Source organism: Schistocerca piceifrons, chromosome 2, assembly GCF_021461385.2.
Source record: "Schistocerca piceifrons isolate TAMUIC-IGC-003096 chromosome 2, iqSchPice1.1, whole genome shotgun sequence".
Lineage (NCBI taxonomy): Eukaryota > Metazoa > Arthropoda > Insecta > Orthoptera > Acrididae > Schistocerca > Schistocerca piceifrons.
Window position 1 is genome coordinate 485,028,880 of NC_060139.1, and position 27,265 is coordinate 485,056,144.

The window sequence follows — 27,265 nt, forward strand, 5'->3', positions numbered from 1 at the left end:
GTAGGCCCTCTGCGAGCAAGAAGTTGTGCTGCAACATGACATGGCATGAGCTTGACTAATGTCTGAAGTACCGTATTTACTCGAATCGAAGCCGCAGTTTTTTCCGGTTTTTGTAATCCAAAAAACCGCCTGCGGCTTAGAATCGAGTGCAAAGTAAGTGGAAGTTCTGAAAAATGTTGGTAGGTGCCGCCACAACTAACTTCTGCCGTCGAATACATGTAGCGCTACACGGGCATGATTTGCAGGCACAAAGATAAATACTGGCGCCAAAACCTCTGTGTCAGTAAATAAATTAAAAAAAAGTGGAAGACGAGCTTTTTTTCTCCGCCCCGAGTTTCGACCACTGCATTTTCATACATTATCCAATGAAGTAAATACAAATTCCATATTGTTCATCTTCGAATGTTGCAGCATTTCAATGTACTATGAAAATCCGACTGACCAGACTGTTTGGGATGTTTGTCAATATGGCCAACTCTACATTCTGAATTTTTTCCTACCTGTGACAAGAGATGGTTGCTAATAGGAACTTTTATGAATTGTGAATCACATGCAGTATTCTCTTCATCATAAGAATAATATGAATATAAACATTTTGCTATGTATTGTTTCGTGTTTGCTGCTATATCATTTAAATCCTGTCTGCCTAATAAACTACAAAACAAGAGTGAGACAACAGCAAATGCGGAAGAATATACATATCATGTCATGTTTATATTCGTATTATTCTTATGCGTAATAGTGATAAAGCCAGAAATGAAGCACAGCAATTGACTAGATTTTTAAATCTAAGATGACTCTAATTTCTGTGCGGAATTTTTTTTTTTTTTAAAATTGTAAGCAGCGTTAGCACGCTCAAAAGCAAGCCATGTCACGAGCGGCGACAGGCCTTAAACACTCATTATCAGAATGCGACAAACAATGCATTACACAGTACAATAAAGCGTTTTCAGCTTAGAGTGACGTAAACACCTATACCAAAGAGAATGGCACTTATCAGATCAAAGAAAAATAAGCAATCAATTCAAACCAGACGAAGCACTTGAAAAAGGAAGGGTACCCGTATAAATACGGACGGAGCGCCTGACGCCTGGTAAGCTTAACTGCTAAGCTTACGATTCGAACCAAACTACTGTAGCTGTATCGTCATTCATTCGACCTAATTGTGTCTCATATTACAGTGGACCAACTTTGTTTCGATTTGGAGGTGCGGCCTAAAACTTTTCTCTCCCCTTGAATTTCGAGTCTCAAATTTCAGGTGTGGCTTAGATTTGGGAAATTTTTTTTTCCTTGATTTCGAGTCTCATTTTTCAGGTGTGACTTAGATTCGAGTGCGGCTTAGGTTCGAGTAAATATGGTAGTACTGGAGGGAATTGACACCATGAATCCTGCAGGTATATCCATAAATCCATAAGAGTATGGGCGAGTGGAGATCTCTTCTGAGCAGCACCTTGCAAGGCATCCCAGATATGCACAGTAATGTTCATGTCTTTGGAGTTTGGTGGCAAGCGGAAGTTTTTAAACCCAGAAGAGTGTTCCTGGAGCCACCTTATAGCCATTCTGGACGTGTGTTGCATTGTCCTGATGGAATTACCCAAGTCCATCAGAATGCACAGTGGATTTGAATGGATGCAGGTCATCAGACAGGATGCTTACATACCTGTCACCTGAGGGGACTGATGACCTCAGATGTTGAGTCCCATAGTGCTCAGAGCCATTTGAACCATTTGAACCTGTCACCTGTCAGTCGTATGTAGATGTATCAGGGGTCCCATAGCACTCCATCTGCACACACCCCACAATATTACAGTCTCCACCATCTTGAACAGTCCCCTGCTGACGTGCAGGGTCCATCCGTTCATGAGGTTGTCTCCTTACCCATACACGCCCATCTGCTCGATACAATTTGAAATGATACTCATTCGACCAGGCAACATGTTTCCAATCATCAACAGTCTAATGTCGGTGTAGATGGGCCCAGGTGAGGTGTAAAGATTTGTGTCGTGCAGGCATTAGGTGTACACGAGTGAGCGTTCGGCTCCGAAAACCCATATTGATGATGTTTTGTTGGATTGTTTGCACGCTGACATTTGTTGATGGCCCAGCATTGAAATCTGCAACAATTTGCGGAAGGGTTGCATTTCTGTCACGTTGAATGATTCTCTTCAGTTGTCATTGGTCGCATTCTTGCAGGATCTTTATCTGCTTGTAGCGATGTCAGAGATTTGATGTTTTACAAGATTCCTGATAGTCATGGTACACTCGTGAATGGTGGTATGGGAAAATCCCCACTTCATTGCTACTTCGAAGATGCTGTGTCCCATCGATCGTGTGCTGACTGTAACACCATGCTCAAACTCACTTAAATCTTGAAAACCTGCCATTGTAGCAGCAGTAACTGATCTAACAACTGTGTGAGACACTTGTTTTATATAGGCATTGCTGACCGTGGTGCTGTTTTCTGCTTGTTTACATATATCTATATTTGATATACCAGTTTCTTTGGCACTTCAGTGTATAATCAGTTTGAAACTTTCCAGTCTCCAAGCAGCTTCCTCTTTCATTCTTTTCCTCTTGTCCTCATATTCTCCTACTATTTTTCCTTCTCTTCCACCTCTCGCTGTGGGGGGATAATCAAATGAAAACCCAACACCCTCCACAGTGGGACCATAGAATGGTTCCATTGAAAAGTAATCACAACATGCGTTAAGACATTTATCCCACTGGGAGACGAGATGATCAGTTTATCTTTTGTAAATCATCATCGGTCGCTGACTGATCCACAACTGCACCTACTCTGCATTTCGTTGTCCGACTGAAATCGATGTCCATACATGTCTTTCTTCAGGTCACGGAAGATGTGAAAATCACACAGTGAATGATCCGTATTGTATGGAGGGTGTTGTAGTGTTAAGTGTTTCCCAATGACATTGCTGAACCATAGCCTTTCTCCGATTGGCATTTTGGGTGTGGCCATTATCATGCAACAGGATGGTCCTGTCCGACAGCATTCCTGGTGTTTTGACGTTATGATGTGTCGCAGTTTCTGCAAAGTGTCTTCATAATGTTGCAGATTGATTTTGATTCCATATTTGAGGAACCCAATGAGCAGAGGGCCCCTGCAGTGACAGGAGGAGGTTATTATATTATACCCTTACTCGAACTTGTGTGAACAGCTTTGGATTTCTTTTGTGGAGGAGGTAGGGATGTTTCCACTGGTAGCTTTTCTGCTTGCCCTTGGACTCGAAATGCTGGCGCCATATGAGGTCCTGATGAACACCTTATTCGTCTCTGAATAACTACTGCAACCTATATCCTCCTGAATCTACTTACTGCATTCATCTTTTGGTCTCCCTCTACAATGTTTACACACCCCTCCCAGTTCTCCACCCCCACCCCACATACACTTCCCTCCAGTACTAAACTGATGATTCCTTGACATCTCAGTGTGTGTCCTATCTACTGATATCTTCTCTTAGTCAAGTTGTGCCACAATTTCTTTTCTCCCAAGTTCTATTCAATACCTCTTCATTAGTTATATGATCTATCTATCTACTGTTCAGCATTCCTTTGTAGCACCATATTTCAAAAGTTTCTGTTCTCTTCTTGTGTGAATTGCTTGAAGGTATGTGCATCAGTTTTTATTGTCAAAAGTAATAACACATTCAGAGGTGAAACAATACTGTAAATATGATTACAGCTGGATTCAATTACAATAGTGTGTAATGATTTTCGAGGATGCAGTTAGGCAGCAGCCTAATAGTACAGCTTTAATTGCTGTGGTTGAAGTGAGCAGTGATCGTATTTGCAGTCTTTCTTCTTCTCTGAATGTTTTATTAGTTTCAACGTTATAAACTGATCCAGTAACTTTCACCGATCCACCTGCCAAGCCCCTGATTAATTTAAAAAAAATTGATACATTGCATTTAAATGGAGATTCCTTGACGAGACATCTGTGTGGTTTTCATTATATGTATGGAGTAAAGAAGCTTATTACAAATGTAAATGAACTCATCGTTTGAAGTTTTAATTATGCCACTGTACTGTGTGGAAGTAATAAAAAATAACTCCTATATTGTAAAAGCTGTGTCTGTTTTTGAATATATCAAATTGACACAATTATTATTATTTCTTTATATTAACATAACACAAGATACTTGTTTCATGTCATATTGGAAAAGTTGCTTGCTTTGACACATTTTACATGTCGATTCTAACAGTCGATATCTGCCTCCGTGAGAGTTGCACCTTCTATATATATCGCTTGCAATGTTCTTCCGTATTACTGAAAGTTTTTGTTTTAATAGTTAAGTCTGTGTGTTTTGGGTACTGATCTTGTTGCATCATTTCAAAAACTGCTGCATCTTTATCTGTCCTTGATAACACGAATGGATCATTTTATAAACTGCACACTTCTTCTTGAAGATGAATTCTAACACCTTCAAGACTAATTTTCAACGGATTGTTAAAGAACATGATATCCAATTCTAGAGATTTATATCTTGAAAATTTTACTTCCCTGTATTATTGTTTCAGTTCACAGCAACTTGGGAAATGACATAAATTTTCCCTTTTTATTTGCAATTTAAACAACACAAGTTTACATGAGAATCTATTAATATTTGTACACATACCAGGAATAGTGTGTTCCTTTCCATCCAAATGCAAATTCAAATTATTTAAATGATTTGTAAAATCTCTTAGGAATGCCAATTTCAATAAAAAATTACTTTATCAGCTTATTTTCAAACACTTTAATATCCAATACATGTCCATATTCTGCCTCAACATTTTCCAAAAGATATCTAAATTTTCGATGAGATAGTTGTCAGTTTCCTCTTTGTATTATATTCATAATTTTCAGTACATCTTTCATTGTGGCCGACATTCTGACACATTTTCCACATAGCGCCTCCTGATGAATATTCAGCGAAAAGTTAAACAGTTTATTCAGTTTTTTCTTAGTTGACCAACGGAGCCATTTGTGTTACCGACTGTAACTGATGCACTGTCGGTGCAAATTGAAGAGTATTTTTCCAAACCATCAATTATATCAAAAAAGTACCGAGCGAGGTGGTGCAGTGGTTAGCACACTGGACTCACATTCAGGAGGACGACGATTCAGTCCTGCATCCGGCCATCCTGATTTAGGTTTTCCATGATTTCCGTAAAACGCTCCAGGCAAATGCTGGGATGCTTCCTTTGAAAGGGCACGGCCGACTTCCTTCCCCGTCCTTCCCTAATCTGATGAGACCGATGACCTTGCAGTTTGGTCTCATCCCCCAAACAACCCAACCCCTTCTCAAAAAAAGTAATTGAGTAAAAACTGTTCGGTCAGTACTCTCATCCACACACAAGGAATTACATTGACAGTTTGCAATTAAATTGTGTAGTTTAATTTTTTTTATGCTTTCATCTATATCAAGAATTTGACTTTTTACAGTGTTTTGTGTGAAAGCAACTGTTTCAAACTGTTCAGAGGCATCATTGTAACCAAATGCTTGTGCCATTCCTGTTGCGCATTCTTTCATGAGTACACCATCACTGAAGCATTTCTAAACTTTTGCCAATTTTAAGTATAAGGGCTATTCAGAAAGTAGGGAACATTTTGGCATTTAAAAAAAAACTAAGCATAAGAAATACATTTTATTATATACATCTGAAAGAGCAACTGATATGCTACTTTTGCACATAGTCACCAAACACATTGAGGCACTTATCATAGCAGTGGACAAGCTTTGAAAGACCTTCGTCGTAAAATTCTGCCGCCTGAGATTTCAGCCAGTGAGTTACACCCGCCTGGAGTTCACGTCTTCATGAAAGCGCTGCGTTGCAACCCAGTTTTTCATCTTGGTAAACAAGTGGAAGTCGAGATCGGGGCTGTAGGGCGAATGAGGGAAAATTTCCCATTTGAATGAATTGAGGAGTTCTTTAGTGCAGTTTGCCGCGTGAGGTAGGGCATTGTCGTGTAAAAACAAAATTTTGGATGTCAGTTTTCCTCGGCGTTTGTTTTGAACTGCTCTTCTAAGGCTGTGCAGAGTTTGGCAGTATCGGGCAGAATTTATGGTTCCTCCACGTTTGAGAAAATCAATAAGAAGCACACCTTGGCTATCCCAAAAAACTGTCGCCATCAACTTTGTTGCTGACAAGGTTTGCAAACATTTTCTCGGTTTTTGGGGGGACCTTGTGTGCCCCCACTCCATGGACTGGAATTTTGTCTTGCAATTGACTTGTTTCACCCAAGTCTTGTCACCGGTTACGATTCGATCCAGTAATGAATCACCACATTTGTGGTAGACCTCCTGAAATGTCAGCGTTGCCCCCATTCGCTGTTCTTTATAATGCTCTGTAAGCATTTTGGCCACCTATCGTGCACATAATTTGTGGTAGCCTAGCTTTTGAGTGACATGTTCAAACAACAAAGTCCGTGAAACTTGTGGAAAAGAAAGCGGAAGCTCCATTATTGTGAAGCAACAGTTTTCACAGATTGTTTCATCAACTTTAGCTACAAGATCGTCAGTCACAATGCTCGGGCATCCACTCTTCTCTTCATCATGAACGTTGGTTCGACCATTTTTAAACCGAATGCACCATTTCCAGATGGAACATACTCATTACATTGTTTCTGTACACTTTGCACAGTTCACGATAAATTTCTATAGGTTTTAACAATATGCGAGAAGGAAAGTTGCTACTCACCATATAGCGGAGAAGCTGAGTCGCGATAGACACAATAAAAATGTTCACACAATCATAGCTTTTGGCCATTAAGGCCTTTGTCAGCAGTAGACACACACACACTCAAGCAAGCGCAACTTGCACACATGTCTGCAGTCTCAGAGAGCTGAAACTACACTGTAGTGTACACTGTAATGTAGTTTCAGCTCTCTCAGACTGCAGATGTGTGTGCAAGTTACGCTCTTGCGCGCTCTTGCGCGTGCTGCTGGCAAAGGCCTTAATGGCCGAAAGCTATGATTGTGTGAATCTTCTCTCGTATTGTTACATTCCATCCTGAATTTTCCATTGTTTGATTCTGTAGGTTCTAGGTTTTTTGCCAACAGAAACCTTATCATAGACTGCACCTCACAACTGGTGGGATTTTCAATTGCATAGCACATTTCAAATTCGAATATTGAAAAAACCAGATGCGCAGAGACATTCCCGCTGTCACGGATGGATGTCGACTGAGCTGTCGAGCACGCACATACCAAAATATGCGCGATCGGCACGTGCCAAGCAGCGTTTGATGGAAACGTTCCCTATTTTCTGAATAGCTCTCGTATAATACTGCATATGATACAGTGAAAACTCTTCTCTATAAGACTAGAAGGTTTAGTCAACTCTTGTACCTTTTCCCTAAATTTGTTCACTGAAGCTCAGAGTTTGTCATGAGTCTAACATCTGTGTGTTGCTTCATGGAGCGAAGAGGAATATCGAGCAAGATTATGTCCTTCGTTTTGGCTTAAACAATTTTTACATATTAAAAATTGAGGTTTTTCATTGGGCTTGTGAACAAATGAGTAGCTTATCTCGGCACTGAAAACAGGGTTTTCAGTATTCTTTCTTATTGACATTCTTGAGAATTGTAATAGAAAAATAGCTGCAGTTGTAAAAAAAGTGAAGACCTGAATAAAAGTGCAATATTAGGAAGAGTAAATCTGAACAAAACACTGAGAGCAAGCAGGCTAATGAAATAGCAGCGCCTCTTCGAAGTTGGACAGCCAGTGAGTATGCGAGGGACTATGCTTTGAGGAAGTTGAAGAAATTTTCCCCCCACTCGATTGCTGATAAGTAAACAAACCAAAGGCTTGGACGTGGTTGTGATGCCAGTGCACGAATAGAGTTGGAGGGGGTGAAGCAATCACTGGAGGGGAATGGCTTGTGTGTGATGCTTTGCCAGTATCCTCCGTTTCAAGACACTCTCCATTCCTTTCAACTGCTCTTCCATGTCAATTGCTGTGACTGACAGAATTACAGTGTTATCAGCAAACCTCATAGTTTATATTCCTTCTCCTTAAAAAAAAATTATCTCCAAATTTTTCTTTGGTTTCTTTTACTGCTTGCCCAGGGTAAAGACTGAATACCTTTAGGGATAGGCTACAACCCTGTCACACACCCTTGTCAATGCTTTCCTTTCATACCCTTCAAATCTTCTAACTGCCTTCTGCTATCTGTACAAGTTGCATATAACCTTTAACTCTCTGTATTTTATCTCTCCTACCTTCAGAATTCCATTGTTTATTCCAGTCAGTATAAAAGTAGACTTGCCTGATTAAGCCGATCTAACGTACCATGCACCAACCTGTAGAATGACAGTTTTGTTTTTCATGATGACAACGTCCTCCTGATTATTCCCCACTCAGAGATCCAATGGGGGGCTTTTCTACCTCTGCAGTATTTTACTCAGGAGAATGCCATCATCATTTAACCACAGCATATCTTTGGAGGGAAGGTGGGGGAAAACACAGCTATAGTATTCCCTTTTTTTCAGCCATTTTCAGTACCAGCAAAACAAGGGTGTTGTTGGCTGATGTTACAAGGCCAGATCAGTCAGTCATTCAGACTCTTGCTGCTGCAACTATCTAAAAATCTGCTGCCCCTCTAGAGGAACCACATGTTCATCTGGCCTGTCCAGACACACCTCTATTGTAGTTGCAACTACGGTATGACTATCTGTATCATTGAGGCACACAAGCCGCTCCACACAGGCAATGTCCATGGTTCATGTGGGCTGTTTGTGATTTATATCGTTACAGAAATACCTCAGAAAGAAAATATTGTCACTGACAGAGTATTTGAATTGTGTAAACTACAATTTGTGTATATAAACTGCTCTCTTAACAAGACTTTAGATTCCTTAACAAAACAAATGGATGTGTAACAACTTGAGGCAGCTGGTAGCCATGAGATGATTCATTCATACATTTCTTCTTATGTTTCTGATTTTCTGGATAAAGCAGAAAGATTACTGAAGTGTAGTTGTGCCTTCATCTTTCCAGTAAGAAAACAAAAATAAAACTATGCACTCCTGTGGGAAATTCACACATGGTGGATAAAACAGCAAAGGTATAACATTTTTTAAGCTTGTTCATCTTCCTCATGAGAGTTTTTTAATGGTTGTAGTGAATGTTTGGTTGTGTACATAACATTTTTGAATGTATCTTCAAAATAACATGTTAGTAATAACTTTTGTCCTTTTGGTCCCACAGTGCAAAATATGTCTTTTAATGACATGATTATTTAATAGTTGCATATGGTCATAAGATTTTGTTTTGAACTGATATGTTTTGTAAGTTTTATGTTGCTTTCAAAATTTAATCTGTAACACTAATCGGTTTTCACTTTTCAGAAAACAGACCACCAAAAATGAAACTGGAATGTTTAGCCACATACACATTGTTTGGGAATGTCATGTCAATGCAGGCTGTTAGCCTTGCTGGCTCCTCGAGAGATTCTTTACTTCTTAGCTTTCGTGATGCAAAGCTAAGTGTTGTTGAATATGATCCAGAGATCCATGACTTGCGGACACTGTCTCTACACTATTTTGAAGAAGAGGAGATGAGGGTATGTTTCATTATGTGTGATTAAATGAAAACTGAATATTTTCTTCTCAAAGAGTATAAAGATTATTTTGAAAGCTATCGTAGTGGTTCACTTTGTAAATCCAAAATGACTCTTTAAAAGAAGAACTGGACTAACTAATCAGAAAATAAATGAATGAAGAAAATAAAAAACTTTGCCTTTCAAATGTTTCTCTTCCAAATCAGCAAGAAGTCTCTATTTTGTTCTACTATAATTTGAAAGTAAGGAATGTTTGAAAACTTCAAAGGCTAGTGGCATTGCCCCATATATACAAATGACATAATTTTTTGTACACCACAACTGCTGTTGGAATTTCGTTATCTCTTATAATAATTTTTTTGTCCATTTTACTGCAAGTACCAATGGATAATAATCTGATGATCGTAACTAGTAGTGCATTAAAGACTTTTTGACAGCAGCTCTGGATGGATGAAAGACATGTCACATATACATTATACAAGGTTTTACAAAACTTAGGTTCAAAATTATATGATTTGTGGAGGATACCAAACTGAGTACTTTTAAATAAGGGATCAGTAACTCAGAATTAATGTTATCTTCAGTATTGACATAAAAATGTAACTTGATACAACAATGTAAGTTTATAATAATTGTTCTGAGTTGCGACTGCCAGTTTCAATGCATTTGTTACAACATAAGTTAACCCGCCCGCAGAACTAAATTCTGTACCCAGTGCTTCCACGTTTTGTTTGTGATAAGATTTTAATTAATGCTCCTCCATTACTTCCTACACTGTATTCTTTTATGTGTGCATTTGTCACAAATTGACCAGTGCTATTGATGAATATTCTCCTACATGATCCAACACCATATTCTCAAATTCTACTGTACAGGCAGTTCTTTGATGAGACCGTGTGACAGTTCTGTGTATAAGTTTCTGTCCATGGCGAAAATTTCTTCCGCTTATGATAATGCCTGTCGTGAAACTTTTCTTGGAACTTTTGTTCATCTTTCTGGGGACAACAGTGTGCTGCACCATACATTAAATGCATACGTCAAAGTTTCTATATGAGTGATGCTCCATCTCCAATAACCAATCGTGGTAAATGCCGCTGTATGTGCATCAGAGATGAATTGTGTTTTATCTTGTTTTCATGTTAGCGCCGCCATAATAGTTTGTTATTATGAAACATAAGTAGTTTAGAAACACATGCCTCATATGTATTGCTAATTGATAAGCCAGTACAGGGTGAGGCAGAAAGAACTCCTCAATTTGAGAGGCAGCAGGCAGCGACAGAGTAGAGTGGTGGGGGGGCATGTCCTTAAGTCGCTGCATACATGCCATTTAATAGCTGCATACGTGCCATTTTCAGTGTACACCATGGTTGATCAGGTTAACATCACACATTTGTCATTGAACTGTTTATTGAAAATGGCGGATTGCCAATAACTGCTCAGTGTACTTCCTGTATTCACTTCACGCTCAGTCAACGGAACCCTGTTCCCGGCAAGAAAACCATTTATCATAGGTTTCAAATTTTTGAGAGGTGGGGTCTGCATTGAAATATAAACGTCAAGATCAGTTGCGGACTGCTATAGGCCCAGAAAATGTTTCTGCAATGAGAGGTTCAGTTCAACAATTTCCTTGATGTTCCTTGAGAAAGTGGGCGTTAGCCATACAATTACCTGATCAAAGTGTGAGAAGAATCTGGCATTGAGATTTGAAAATGCAACCTTACAAGATTGTTTTGGTTCAAGAACTGAATGGAAGAGATTACGTTGTCGGTACAACATTGTGTCAAGACATGCTTGTGAACGTTCAGTAAGAAGATGGTGTGATTTTTTCTGACAAGGTACATTTTCATCTGCCAGGTACAACCAACAAACAAAATTACCGGGGTTGGTGTGAAAATGACCCCCAGGAACTCCATCAACGATGACTCCACAATCCTATGGTAACAGTGTGGTGTATAGTTTCTAATTTTGGTGTGATTGGCCTTTATTTTTTTTATTTTTATTTTTTTTTGAAGAAAATGGTGAGAGTGTTAACTGTAAGCAGCAATTACTACTGTGCCATGCTCCTGCAGTGAAAACTAGGCAAAGTGTTTAATGGTCTTGAAAGTGTGTGGTTCCCCAATAGTGCAACAGCCGCACAGCATGTCAGTCACTTCCATTGGTGAGGGAAGTGTTTCTTGGACATGTCATTTTTTTGCATGGTGATATTGGGTGGCCACCATGTTCGCCAGACTTAACATCCTGTTACTTTTTTCTGTGGGGCTACCTCAAGTACAAGGTGTACCAAGATCACCATTAAACTTTAGAAGCCCTCTAGGAAATGATAATTTAAAAAGTTGAAGCAATCACATCTGACAGGACTTGTTGAGTAATGAACAGCTTCAGAGAACAACTCATTAACAATGGTGGCAGCCATTTGCGTGATTAAATGACATTATGTTTGTTCTTAGATAATAAAAATAAAAATGTCCTACCTTACTTGGTTTCATTTTTCTAAGCTTCTTTCTGCTGCACCCTGTACTACCTGAGACAGTGACTTTCACTCTTTCGGTTCTTATCTCATAAGAGTAAATTTAGAATATGGTGTTGAATCTAAAAATGTGAGAAACCTGTATAATAGCCTCCATCCCTCTTTCTTGCTTTCTTAATCCCTGTTCCAATCCTCATCCTATAATTGTCTCCTCCTCCATCTCCCGTGTCATGTCATTGCCATCCTTAGGAATAGTAAAATAAATGGAGTGGCAAGAAATGAATAATTAAGGAAAACAGTTGGTATAAGCATTGTATTCTGTTTCATACATATATATGAAGCACTACCTGTAACAGTGGTGTAATAATTTTACTGTTGTTGTTTGTATTGTAATTTATAAAACATCTTACTTCATAGGGTGGCTGGACTCATCATTACCATATTCCAATGGTCCGTGTCGATCCAGAGGGTAGGTGTGCAGCTATGCTGGTGTATGGACGCAAACTGGTGGTTCTGCCTTTCAGGCGAGAAACAGCTCTGGATGATCCAGATTTGGTGTTGCTTGGGGAGGCCTCAAAACCCATAATAGGTTCAGCTGTAAATTCTCAGAATGCAAATGCAAGTTCTAAACTTCCTGTTTTGGCATCATACATGATTGTTTTGAAAGAACTTGATGAAAAAATGGATAATGTCATTGATGTGCAGTTTCTTCATGGTTACTATGAGCCGACTCTACTGATTTTGTATGAACCAGTGAAAACATTTCCAGGGTCAGTTTCCTTCAAGCTATTATTTTGATGTATTGCCAATAACGATAAGCAAAGAAAAGAATTGATCATGCATTACAGGCATTAATAGTCAGTGTGTGATTACTTGATGACATCTGAGTTTTAAAATTTAAGCATTAGTTTAAGGTATATTTTTCTGACTGATGTTTTATTTCATCCAGAGGGATGCATCATCAGAGACCATCTGATATTTCTCTGCTTGAAAAGTAAATCCTTTACTGGTAAATCTAATAATCCATTTTGTTATCTCTACCAGTAAAGTATTCAAAGTGATCAATTTTTTAAGGATTAAAAGTCATATAATTGAACCATCATATCCTCTGCTGTGTCTCCACCAACAAAATATGCCTTAAACAATGGCTTCAATGACAAGAACCAGCTGTCACAAAGAGAACAAGAATTGGTTTTGTCAGACAGGAAAGTCCAGGTTAGAAAACCAGTAATATTACGAAAAGGTAGATTGCTACTCACTGTACAGATAACACAATGAGTTGCAGGCTGAATGAAAAAAAAAAAAAAAAAACTCACTGTGTCATCTTTACAGTGAATAGCAGGCTATTCTTTTCACAATATTTTAGAATTGGTTTTGTGTTTATTTTGACATTATTTCATACCATGAATTAATATGGACTTGATTCTTCATTTCCTATCAGAAATATTTACACTCTGTATTACCACGTTTTATGAGCTGTATTTTAGTTATGCTTATTTGTTTATCATTTTAATAATCACGATTATTAAGGCTACTTTAAGATATGATATTGGTGTATGGTTGAGATGCACAGAAAAGTTTAAAAAAAACATTGTAAGACAAGGATTCTGCTGAAAACGTTCACTAGATGAATAAAGCATACAAATATGTATTTAGATTCAAAAAATAGAGAGAGAGATACATATCAAGCTAAGGAAAATCCAGTATGGAATAGTGACAGTATTATGAAAAGGTTACATTGTTACTCACCATATAATGGTGCAGGCAGGCACAACAAAAAGACTGCTAAACAAGTATGCTTTCAGCCAAAAGGCCTTCTTCTGAATTAGACAACATGCAAAAATGCACAATCATGCAAACGCAACTCTCACACTGATGACCACTGTCTCTGGCAGCCAAAAGCTTACTTGTTGAGCTGTCGTTTTGTTGTGCCTGTCTGTGACTCAACATATCCTCTATCTGGTGAGTAGCAAAGAGAGATGTATAACATATGGATACTGTAAAAAAGGGAACAGCCATTGTTAGTTTGTGATTATCAGTGTTTTTTGCGTATTCAGTTCATATAGGTTACTCACTGAAATAGGTTATGCAGCTTTTCATTAAAGGAAATATGATTTTCATAGAGTAGAACATAAAGTTACTCTTAGGTTAAGTGTACTCAAACCCTAAATTTTCCATCTGATGTTGAAAATAGTTCTTTATTTAATGCTAGATTCACTTAACTTCCAAGTGGCTGGATGATATTGCCATACATAAATAAAGCATTGGTTAATTTTGACTCAGATACTCACTTAGGTAATTTTCACCCAAATGTATTACAAACTTTGATCACTAGAAAGACAGTTATTTAAACATTTTATTATATTTTAACAGTGAATAATGCTTTTTGTTTAGCTTAAACTGTCTTTAACATTGTGGAAGAAGAAACAAAATGTTTCTGACCTGTAACTGAACAGTAGAAAATCCTGAAAGGAAAAACAACAATGTGAAAAGAATAGGTGACTACTTTGCCACACAGAGGAGTGTTGAGTCTCAGACAGGCACAATGAAAAATAATGCTCAAAATTTTTACATTTCTAGCATTCTTTTTCATTGTGCCTGTGTGCGACTCAGTGCCTCCTTTATATAGCAAGTAGGACTCTTATCTCTTCCGTATTGTTGTTTTTCTCGCCTGTAACTGATAGATGCATGGCACACAGAAACATGTAACAGAGCGTGCGCGCACACACACACACACACACACACACACACACACACACACACACACACACACACACACATATTACTAGCTAATCAACTACTGCTCTTTTTCCAATGTATGTACACACACAATTGTACAGACATCGAAATGCAGCCATCCACAACTGGTAGCCTGTATGTAAGACACAACCCATTTGTTTAATTTTCTTAAATACATTGAAGATATTGTAGAAGGGCAAGAAATGAAACCATAATTCTCATCCAGGCAATATGAATTACTTTTTTAGTATGTGTAATCGTTGTAGGGAAGGGATGTACCATACTTGACATTATTTATTGTTTCTGTGGTAGTTACAACTTGAATTGGCTTGCAACCTTTCATTCATAGATTTACTGGTAACTTGAACACTGCAGTCACATGTAATGGAAATGCCTGCAGTGACTGTGTGTGTAGCTTTCTTAAAAGATCAGCTATGATATCAATGAATGATGTGTGGAGCATTTACTAACAACTTCTGCTTTGCATCAGATCTTTCAGGTATTCTTTGTTGATTCAAAGTGTGTCTTTTGCTTGATTACATTAGTAAAATGCTTACTGTTTTGTAACCTAAATTTGGTTTCTTTAAGGAAAATCAAACCAGAAATGCTGGCAGATATAGTCTCTGCTTTCAGGAAAGTGAAAGAATAAATGAAAAGCTAATATTTTCAGTAACAAATTGATGACCTCATGATCGTAACTTCCAGTCTAATAATGTCACACTGGTCTCACATTCGAGAGAGCAATGGTTCAAATGTGCATTCCGCCACCCTGATTTAGGTTTTTTGTGATTTCTGGAAATTGCTTCAGGCAAATTCCGGGATGGTTCCTTTGAAAGGGCACAGGTGATTATTTCCTTCACCATTCTTGAAATGCTCCAAGTGTATGCTCCATCTCTAATGACCTCATTGTTAATGGGACATTAAACTCTAACCTTCCTTCCTTTCTTCCTTCTAAATACCAAAGACAAGTATACAGAAAAGATCCTCCTAATTTTACTTTATCACTGTCTTGAAGGAAGCTAAATGACTGAAATTTCCAATCAGAATCTGTGCACAAATATGATAGAAGGCTGAATCTCCCATGGCAAGAGTCTTCGTGAAACATATTCTCAGTGTGTATTAAACCTTCCCTTAAAACACAATGTTGCTTTATGCTAACACATCTGGGCTCTATGGTGAACCTATATGGAAAAACATTCATGCAAACACAGTAACTTACATGTATGTCATCATTTTAAAACCCCTCCTTTTCATGTTCCCAATGAAATGTATGCAAGGGTGGTTTGAAAAGTTCTCGGAACAGAATAGAAAAAAATACTTACATCACTGAAACTTTTTTTATTTTTCGATGTAGTCTCCTTGAAGATTAATGCACTTGGTCCCATGATATTCCAGAGCCTTGATTCCATATCGAAAATGAGTTTCCTCCAGGTCTGCAAAATAGTTGTCAACTCCTGCTATCAATTCTTCATTTGAAGTGAATCTTCATTTACCAAGAAAAATTTTCATTTTTGGGAAGAGATGGAAGTCTGACAGAGCCATATCAGGTGAATATGTCTGGTGTGACCACAATTCATACCTTAGTTCGTGTAATTTTGCCATGGCAATGGCACATGTTTTTTATCCAGCATCAGGAGTCGCGGCGCCCATCTTGCAGATAATTTTTTCATTTCTAATTCTTCAGTTAAAATGTGATATACCCTTTTAGATGACATCTGGCAAGCGTGAGCAATTTCACGCACTTTCAATTGGTGATCCTCCATGACCATTTTATGCACTTTTGCAATGATTTCTGGAGTAGTGACACATGTTGGCCAACCACTACGCGGACCATCATCTAAGCTCTCCCGACCAAATTTAAATTCATTTGTCCACTTGGTAGCAGTTGAATATGAAGGAGTGGAGTTCCCCAGTGTATTCTAGGAATTTGCATGAATTTCGTTTGCTTTCATACCTTTCTTTACGAAGTACTTAATCACTGCTCGAATATTGATTTTTCCCAACTTTGCAAATCACTGTGGGGGAACAACAGAGCCGTGTCACTACTACAGCTCTCTTCCAAGAGTACTGATGTGGCACGTGTTTACAGGTAACGGTCCAATGAATATCACATGAACAACTTGTTGCGCTAGCGCTGACCTCTCGTGGTGATTCCAAGAAGTTTTCAAACCATCCTCATCTTCAGGCCTATCATTGGCTAATTACGTCATCAATAGATGGGAAGTATGCGAATACACATGTACTGTTTTTCAGTGGGTGTGAGTGTTCTGGACTCCCATAATACACCAGATTTATGCTATTCATTTTGTTTGTCTTTCTCAATCTTCCTTTCATACCATCTATGTTTCTGTATGCATCATCATTCGCTTTGTGTGTGTGTGTGTGTGTAGTTCAAATCTCCATCCAGATATACATTTCCCCTATATCACTTAAGACAAATGCTGGGTTGATTTCTCAATAAAGGGTGATGATGTTCTTGCTCAGTCTTGCCGCATGTGAGCTTGCTTCAATAATGACCTTTTTGTTGACAGGATGTTCAATCCTAATATTCTTAACTGCTGTCTCCATGTCTATGTACATCTAATTTTTTTCCTTTTTATTTTATTATATTCTTCTTTGTATAAACATAGATATCCTAATTTATTTCACATCTTCATTTTCCAATATAAATCCCTTTCTTAATCTTCTCTCTCCCTCCCCGCTTCCCCCTCCCCCCTCCTTTCCTACCTCCCTCCCTCCCTCCCTCCCTCCCCATCTCCCATCCCACTCTCCCTCCCGCTCCTGCTTCTCCTTCCATCTCCCCTCTCCTCACTACCACTTTCTTCCCCTCTCACCTTCTCTTCTCCTTCCCTGCCTCCCTCTCCATATTCATTTTTCTTTCCCTCACTCCCTCCCTTGCTCTCACACTCTGTATCCATTATACACTCTACCTCGTCAGAACTCCTTTCATTGTGTTTTTGGGCTGCTGAGCCATCTGTCTTTCCCACTGCTGCCTTTTTCTACCTTGCTACAGCCTCCCCAAATCCATTGGTCCAGTGTTGCTGTGGCCGTGGTAGTGCACATTTTGGTGTCAGTGTGTGAATATATGTTGTTTCTGCTAGAAGAGCCAGAACTGAAAGCTAGTGAAGACCATGTTCTGTTATGTGTAGGATGAAGCTGCCTGCAGACTAAAGTTCCATCACTGTCATTATGAAACATGGTAACTACCTGGTAGAAGGCCTGTGCCAATTATCTGACTCATAACTTCCACTTCCTGCATAAAGCCTTAGGCCATGAATCTGTTTCCTTCCTCAACAATGTGATCCCCCGCATATCCACCTACGTGCTCCACAAAATCCACAAACCCAACAACCCTGGATGCCCCATTGTAGCTGATTATTATGCCGTCAGTGAAAGAATTTTGGCCCTCACTGACCTACACCATCAACCAATTGCCCACAATATAGCCTCACATGACAAATAAATCAACCACTTCCTTCATCGACTCCCCACCATCCCCACCCCTATACGTCCTTGATTCCTGCTCATCACTGTTGATGCCATTTCCTGATACACCAATTTCCCGCATGCCCATGGTCTTGCCACTATTGAACACTACCTTTCCCAACGTGCTACAAACACTAAGCCCACTGCCTCATGCCTTTTGCCTCTTGCATCTAACTAACTTTTCATAGCTCACAACTACTTCCCCTTTGAAGTGGAAGTATACAAAGAAAACTGTGCCACAGCCATGGGCACTCACATGGCACCTTCCTATGCCAACTGTTTATGCCTAGCCTCTCAAAACCCCAAACCCTTAGTGTGATTCAGGGTCAATGATGATATCTTCACAGTGTGGAGTCAGAGCCATGACATCCTATCCTCATTCCTTCACACCCACAACACCTCTCCCACACACCCCACTGGTCCTCCTCAACCCAGTATGCCACCTTCTTGGATGTTAACCTCCTCCTCTCTGATGGCTCCATCCACACCTCTGTCCACATTAAATTGACCAGCCACCAACACTACCTGCATTTCAATAACTGTAATTTTTTCCACTTCAAAAAATTCCTCCCGTACAGCCTGGTCATCCAAGAAAAGTGTATCTGCAGTGACAAGAACTCTCTTGACCAGAATGCTGAAGGTCTCACCAGGGTCTTCACAGACAGGCACTATCTTCCATACCTCATCTCCCACGCTATTTTCCACACACCTATAATCCTCCCACCACCTTCAAGAACTAGCTATGAAGGAATGCCCACTTTGTCACCAAATAACCCCTCCCCCTTCTCAACACTCGACTGGGGCAACTGAACCACATCCTTCATGAGGGCTTTGACTACTTATCATGATGCCCTGATATGGGGGCGTCCCACCCAAGATCCTTCCCCCTCTTCAAGTGGTGTTCTGTCACCCAACCTACCTCCACATCATCCTGGTCCATCCATACACCTCTCTCAATCCCAGCCTCTTGCTGTAGGGATCATATCCTTGTGGAAGACCTAGACGCAAGACCTGTGCAGTCCACCCACCCACCATTTCGAGTTCTGTCATACACTTATCCTATCCCCTTCAGAGACTGGGCCACCTGTGAAAGTAGCCACATCAATTACCAACTCTGCTGCAATCATAGCACAGGTTTTTATATTGTTATGACTACCAACCAGCAGTCCACCAGGATGAAAGGCCACCATTAAACTGTGGCCAAGAGCAAAGTAGATCACCCTATGGCACAACATACAGCTGAACATAACATGCTTAATTTCAATGACTGCTTCACAGCTTGGCCCATCTGGTTTCTCCTCTCCACGACTAGCGTTTCTGAACTGCGTTGATGAGAGTTATCCCTACAAGACATTCTCCTGTCCCGAAATAATACTGGCCTCAATCTAAAGTAACCTGCTGTCTGCATACCCTTCAACCAACAGTTTCTGCCCCCCCCCCCCCCCCCCCCCTTCCTCCTCTCTGTGGCATCACCTCCTTGGGAGGCAGCCTCTTTGTGTGCTGCCATCTGCCAAGGTACCCACCCTTGGTGTGCCCTCTCTGCTCCTCTCCTTTTCCACTCGCCCACACCCCTCCCATACCCCCACCTTCCGCCCCACAGCCTTCTGACACTGTGCCTGGTGGCAGTTTTGTCAGTCCGCCTTCTATTTTCCAGTCTGTAAGTTTCATACTTTTGTTTTGAGATCTTGTGTTCTGCTCATTAATGCATGCTCTGTAACCTTAATTCTTCCTTGTTATGACAATCATTCATGGTAGAAATTACTTCCCTGTCATAGGTATGAGTGTGTTAAGCACCTGGTTCAAAGGAGAGCAAGCTGAATCATTGGTGTGCAGAGTTATTAACTAATTGATTAGTATCCTGATTGTAAAGTGAGAAACAGTTACCATATAGACATAAATCAGGTCTCTCTTTCCTGCATACTATTTGTGTGTTAAGATTAAATGAACTCTTATCAAGCCTCATCAAGTAGGTGGGAAAATTTGCAGGGAAATCTGAAAACTAGAGAACAGGGCATTACTTAAATGTATTGACAAAAAAAAGTAAAAAAATTTCTGAGTTGTCACACATTATTTTTTAAGTGTTATATGGTTCAATGATCATTAGTGACAAGTTAAAATTGTGGGCTGGACCTGGACCTGGACACAAAACCAGACATACACATTTCCTGAGCAGTGCATCAGCATTTGCACAAATTGTGTGTGCTTCATGCAATAACGATTCATTTTATTTGAGTGTGTTCCACTAAATAGTTCACAAAATTTTTGTAACAGAAAACTGAAATCGAGAGATAGTGTATGTTCAGCAGTTGGCTGTTTCCACATGTGGCCCTACCTTTTATTGGATAGCAAATGCCTGTGACTGGACTGCGGTAGGAGGTGGTGGGTAGGTGTGCATATGGGGCAGTCTTGCATCTGGATTGTCCACAAGGGAATGAATTAGGACAGCGATGGACAAGTATATTCTGTAGATTGGGTGGATGATGGAACAATACTTTGGGTGATGTGGGTGGGATACCACTCTCATCTCAGGGCATCACTAGAATAATCTAATCCCTGGTGAAGGATGTGGTTGAGCTTGTCAGGTTCTAGTTGATATAATGTGATCTGCAGCTGGTTAACGAGTTTGAGTGGAGGAGATAGCACTGGAGATCTGTTTATGGATGAGCTGAGTCATATTGACTGTTATTAAGGTGGGTGTGTTGTTCTTGAGTTAGTAGAACTTGTAATAAGCTATCTGAAGACATGAGATTTACCAAGTCTCTTGTTATCTATGTCTACATTAAAAAAAAATGTGGGCAGATGAATGGTAAATCATATACAAGTGACATATATATTCCAATTTGTAATTAATTTACTACATTGCTATAGTTAGCATACCACTTGGTAACGAATGAGCTGCTTTTTATAAGTATTGGTATTTTATGTGGACCTGTTGTTGTTGTTGTTGTTGTTGTTGTGTAATTTATAATGTAGATTTAAGTCCACTTTTTTATGGTTATCTGATGCCTATATTTATATGTGTGCAGTTAACGAAAAAAAACAATGTGACAGATATTGCTTAGAATAATGGAGTGTTGTTTGCCAGAAGCCATTTTTTTATTTATTGGTCAGTCCTCAGTCTTATTGTGTAAATCTTCTAAATGTATAAGTGTTTCAGGTCCAATACTGACTATTCTCAGATTATAGAAAAAAGCCTCCCAAAGGAAAAGATTATTCTGCTAAAATTGCTTTGCATATTAATTACTCTGACATTACATTGTTGTTGTATTTTATTTTATATTAGGAACAAAAGGATTGAGCTTCTTAGTTTGTTTTCTAATTTTAGTTAGCTAACTGCATAAAATATATAAAAAGTTAAGATATCATTAATAGAACTACACATTTTGTATTTGCAGTCGCATTGCTGTGAGGCAGGACACAGTATCTATGGTGGCAATATCTTTAAATATTCAACAGAAAGTTCACCCAATAATTTGGTCAGTATCAAACTTACCATTTGACTGTGTCCAGGCCATTCCTGTACGGAAACCTCTTGGAGGTACACTCATTATGTCTATCAATGCTCTTATATATCTCAATCAAAGTGTACCTCCATATGGAGTATCCTTGAACAGTATTACGGACGTCAGCACAAATTTTCCTTTGAGTGAGTAAAACAAAATTTTTGCATGAAATTAATAATACATTCACTACAACGCTTCATTCTTGAAAGACATTTGCTTCTTACTGAGAATTCTATGTAGTAGTTACTGTTTCTCCAGCCAATAGCTTTTTAACTCATTGTATTAATTTATAATGTGCTTTTAGTTCAATTTTCACTTTATGAAGATCTCACTATCAACTACATACAAAAAGTTCGAATGAAGTGGGACATGGGCATATTATTGTTTTTATATTCTGTAAGTAAGTGTAGAAATATTTCAGTTTTGTGCTTACTGAACGTTGATCAGCAGATTCAGTATACTTAATCCAGTCTCAATTTACGGAAGAAAAGTATCGAGCCCCATGGTAGTGTTTACAGTAATATCTTTAAGGTACTGTATGCAAGGGCATTAAAATTTAATCATAATACAAAAGTCTGCTGCATGAGGTGCAGCGGCTAGCGTCACAGCCTGTACGTTGCGAAGCCCTCGGTGTAATTCCTAGCCAGGTCAGCGACTTTCTTCTCTTGGGAACTGGTTGTTTATTTCATTTTATAATGAACATAAATTTGACTGAACTGCTTTCTTGTAGATCTTGCTCCCTTGAGGGTTGTGAACCAAGCAAGGTGGCGCAGTGATTAGCACTCGCATTTGGGAGGATGACAGTTCAAAAAAATGGCTCTGAGCACTATGGGACTTAACATCTTAGGTCATCAGTCCCCTAGAACTTAGAACTACTTAAACCTAACTAACCTAAGGACATCACACACATCCATGCCCGAGGCAGGATTCGAACCTGCGACCGTAGCAGTCGCACGGTTCCGGACTGAGCGCCTAGAACCGCGAGACCACCGCGGCCGGCAATGACAGTTCAAACCCACGTCCAGCCATTCTGATTTAGGTTTTCCATGATTTCCTAAATCACTCCAGACAAATGCCAGGGTGGTTCCTTTGAAAGGGCATGGCTGCTTTCCTTCCACTATCCTTGAATCAATCTGAGCTTCTACTTCTAATTATCTCGATGTCGAGGGTGCATTAAGCCCTAATCTTCCATCCTTCTTTCATATTGTAGATTGAGACAAGTAATCATTTGATTTTTATAGCTAGATGAAATTAGAAGACAATGTCAGTAATAATTGTAATCCATTTTGTTTGCTCGTATTAAGCAGGAAGACTTCTTTGAAGACATATTGTCCTCAGTCAGTCTTATGAATCAGTGTAGTGCACAGAAATTTTTACTGACTTTCTTTTTTTCTCCTATTTTTAATATCTTAACTCCTGTCAAAACCTGAGAAAACTTACAATGCTGCACATGAAGTTTTTAATATCTTATGGTTGGCCATAGTACAGTTTCTCATTGATGTAATCATTTTTGCATGGCCATATGAGCATAATTGATAATTGAAGAGCAAAAATGTTGAAAACATCAACAAATGAATGTAGTGTAAAGCTTATAATAAATTCTGTTGAAGAAATATGTAAACAAGAGAGAAATTCCTGTGGATTTGTTTATTATTTGTTTGGCTACCAAGTGGGAGAGGGATTGGCAAAACATCACAGTCTTGTTGAACAAAGATTCAGTCTGAAAGGTGAAGCATACTTGAACCAGAGTGGAAATCATAGTTCAGTGAGCAATGAGTGGACAGGTCTGACTTTCCTACATAGTGTTGGGGTAAGTAAAAGTAAACTCTGTGTCACTAGCCAGTGACCTGTGCAGATATAATACAGCCATAATTTACTGCAGTGCTGAGGGAGGGGGGGGGACAGGTCCATTGCCCCAGCTGCCTTTTATCCTCAGGAAAGATCCCCGGTGCTCATTTAATAGCAAGCTGAGCGGACCAGGGTCTGCCCTGGAGGGGCTTGTGACTTTGACTGGTAAGAACCAATACTCTAACGAAGGATATTACTGTACTCCGCTTCTGCAGAATAATGCTGTAGCAACTGCAGAATAATGCTGCAGCAAAAAAAAACATGAACGAGGGAAAAAAAACAAAAATAAAATTTAAGTCAAAACACAGTGCTCATACAAGCGTCTGCCAACCAAAGTGTGTCAAAGGCTTTAGGAAGAATATGCAGTGCCTCCTAACAGCAAATTGCCTCCGATGAGCGTGACATGACAGCTGTTTGCATTTGATTCATTTGAGCGGTTGCGGGCGGGCTCTTGCGCATGCACAGTTGAGTCGCCTATGAGTAGTACCTTCTCCCGCTTCTGGCTACAGATGTGCTGCTGGGCGCCACTATCTAAAGTGCTCCGGTTCGGAAATATCGTAGATCCAGGGCTGATGCACAGAGCAGTCTGAGTTGTAGTGGGGAGTGGGTAGTCTCCATGTGACCTGTGTTTACGTTCAGTGATTTTGCTATTTCCTCTTCGTTTATTGCTCTCACATTAAATGAAAACAAAACGGATTTCTGTGGCCGGGAGCTACCAAATGAATTAAAATACGTTCGCATAATTACGGAAGGCTAAAATATGTTGTTAGTTTCAGGTTTTATTTCCACCTTCCTAACAGTGAAGCATTAATCACCTTGCAGAACACTGAAGTTATTTTTGTCGGTTTGCTAAAGAGATTTGGCTTTTATTAATATTTTGCGCTGAGGCAGTCAATTTATTTGAAACAAAGTGTTTAATCTCACACTGATGGCTAGTTTCAACTGTTCTCCGCATTCCAAGTGCACGTTTTCCATCTTCTAGCTCACATGGCATTATGCCATAATAAAGAACCTAACATGAGATAATACAGTACTGGTACTTATGAAAATTTACATCCGAATCTGGACATACGATTGTGCACTTTAAGCCGAATTATGCATTTTAGTATAGTTCACAAAATTCCGATGCTCCTGAAGTATCCTTTGATGTCATGTTTCTTTTATGATATAATGCAAGATCTTTTAATGTTTTATACGTACGAACATGCGGGCTTGCTGCGTCATGGTAGCTATGCAGGCACAGTGACGTCTGTTATCTGGCGCTCTCTGGCAACTGCTGAAATGAACCAATTTCTAACAGGTCACGGGAAAATATTGCGAATGATGGTTTGAAAAGTGTTACTTTCAAATTAAATTTCCTTTTACGCAAGATGAACTGTGTGCGAGAATGTACGATGAATTTCTTAAATCACAGAGCGTTTGACTCTCATTTAAAAATCAACTCTTTGAGGACGACCATCTAGAAGAATTTCGAGTCCAGATCATCAGACATTTACGTTGTTATTAAAAATTTTACTGGCACATGTGTGTGATGTATATTAAAGTGTAATATGTGCAAAATGATCAGCATTATATGTGGAAGCTTAGCTTCTCTTGCAGCTTATTAATCTTCGAGACCAATATTATTTGTGAAAGCTTTGTTTTTCTTCTAGCAAAACTATGTATATTAATTTAAACCATTAACTTTTCTTTATGTGTGTTCGCGCTACTTAAGAGTGATCTTGCTATTGATTGACTATACTATGTGTCCTGTGCTGTCATCAGCTGCTGAGATCACGTGACATGAGCTATGACTGGCTTACAAAAGTGCGTCGCAATCTCGATTTCACTGCTTTGGAAAGTAACATGCAGTGTTTGGTGGAATTCGAATTTATACCTCCGTAAAACGAAGAAATGCAGCGTACATGTTGCTGCACATCAAAGATATTTCCAAAATGTGTTTTTTTCCCCCCCCTGGGTTTCGTTTTCTAAAGTGCCGGCAAATTCTACATCTGTGTAGAAAACCATAAACATTTAATGGATTGATAAGTTTTACAGTGCCGAGGAAAAGTATACTGTCATTTAACACGGAAAAAGTGTATTTTCACCCGGGAGAAAGTGTATTTTCAACTGGGAAATCCAGGAAAAATCCGGGAATTTTTTTTCCCTTGTCCACATATACACCCTGGGTGTGGCGACTGTGGGTTCCTGGAGATAAAGACTAGGACAATTAGGGAGATGAGGATGTGTTGTAAGGATAACTCCCATCTGCATGATTCAGAGCAGCTGGTGGTGGATGGAAGGATCCAGGTGGCCCAGATTGAGAAGCAGTCATTTATTAAATGCAGCATGTTGTGCTCAGCTGCATGTTATGCCACTGGCTAGTCAGTTTGACAACCGTTTGGCAGTGACTATTTATCTTATTGTCGTACTGACAAAAAGCTGTGCCATGTTTCAGCAGAGTTGGTATGTGACATGGCTGCTTTCACAGGTGGCCTGACCTTTGATGGGATAGGATAATCATGTGACATGATTAGAGTAGGAAGTGGTGGATGGGTGGCAGGTCTTGCACCTTCATCTGGCACAGGGATATGATACCTGTGGTGAGGGGTTGGGAGTGGGAGTGGCATACGGATGAAATAGGACATTGTGTAGATTGAGTGGACAACTGAAGACTGCTTTCTTAGGGGTTGGAGGATCTTGGGTAGGATATGTCTCATTTCAATACGTGATGAGAGACAGTCAAAGCCCTGATGAAGGAAATGGTTCAGGTGATACTAGGTGACGATGAGACACTCCTTTGTAGCTGATTCCTGGGGGTGTTGGGAGGAACAGGAGAGTGTGAGGATGTGACATAGGAAATATTTTAGTGGACCAGGTTTTGGAGGTAGTGCCTATCTGCAAAGGCCTTTATGAGACTTTTAGCATATGTGGCAAGGGAGTTCTCGGCACTGCAGATAAGCTGTCCACGTGTGGCTGTGCTGTGTGGGAGGGATGGCAGCTGTTGAAATGCAAGTGATTTTTGGGTTTAATGTGAACAGATGTGTGGAAGGAGTCATAAGAGAGGTGGAGGTCAACATATAGGAAGGTGGCACATTTGGGAGAGCAGTTCCAAGTAAAGAAGATGGAAGAGAAAGTGCTGAGGTTGTGAAGGAATGAGGATAAGATGCCTTGGCCCTGAGTCATGAAGATACTATCACTGACCCTGAGTCAGACTAGGAGCTGGGAGTTTTGGGAGGCTAGGAAGGTTTCCTGTAGATGGCCCATAAACAGTTGGCATAGGAGGGTGGCATGCCATTGCCTTTGGCTGTGCTGTGGATTTGTTTATATACCTTCTCTTCAAAAGAAAAGAAGCCTTGAGTCAGGATGTAGTTGATAAGGTGTATAAGAAACGAGGTGGTGGGCATGGAGTCTGAAAGACACTGGGAGAGGTAGTATTTGATAATGGCAAGGCAGTGGGCATGAGGAATGTTGGTGTACAAGGAGGTGGCATAAATAGTGATGAGTATGAATTCAGGAGGTAAAGAGTTGGTGAGAGTCCGTGATGCAAGTGGTTCATGTCTCGGATGTGGGAGGCTATGCTTCAGGCAATTGGTTTGGAAATGTTGTTCAAGTATCTTCCATCTGCTTTGCCTAGTTCTCGTGTGCCCACCTGTGCAACTTTTCTGGACATTGACCTCCA

At 39.7% G+C, this 27,265-nt stretch overlaps 1 protein-coding gene across 6 annotated transcripts in view; it reads left to right on the top strand.

Annotated features, from left to right (window-relative positions):
- LOC124777949 (cleavage and polyadenylation specificity factor subunit 1) overlaps positions 1-27,265 on the top strand; it is a 299,452-nt gene that overhangs the window by 37,007 nt on the left and 235,180 nt on the right. For all 6 annotated transcript variants that reach the window (XM_047253499.1, XM_047253500.1, XM_047253504.1 and 3 more), the window contains 3 exons: positions 9,350-9,564; positions 12,446-12,798; positions 21,649-21,899. In XM_047253499.1, coding sequence (XP_047109455.1) covers positions 9,350-9,564; positions 12,446-12,798; positions 21,649-21,899 — 819 coding nt within the window. The remainder of the gene's footprint in view (positions 1-9,349; positions 9,565-12,445; positions 12,799-21,648; positions 21,900-27,265) is intronic.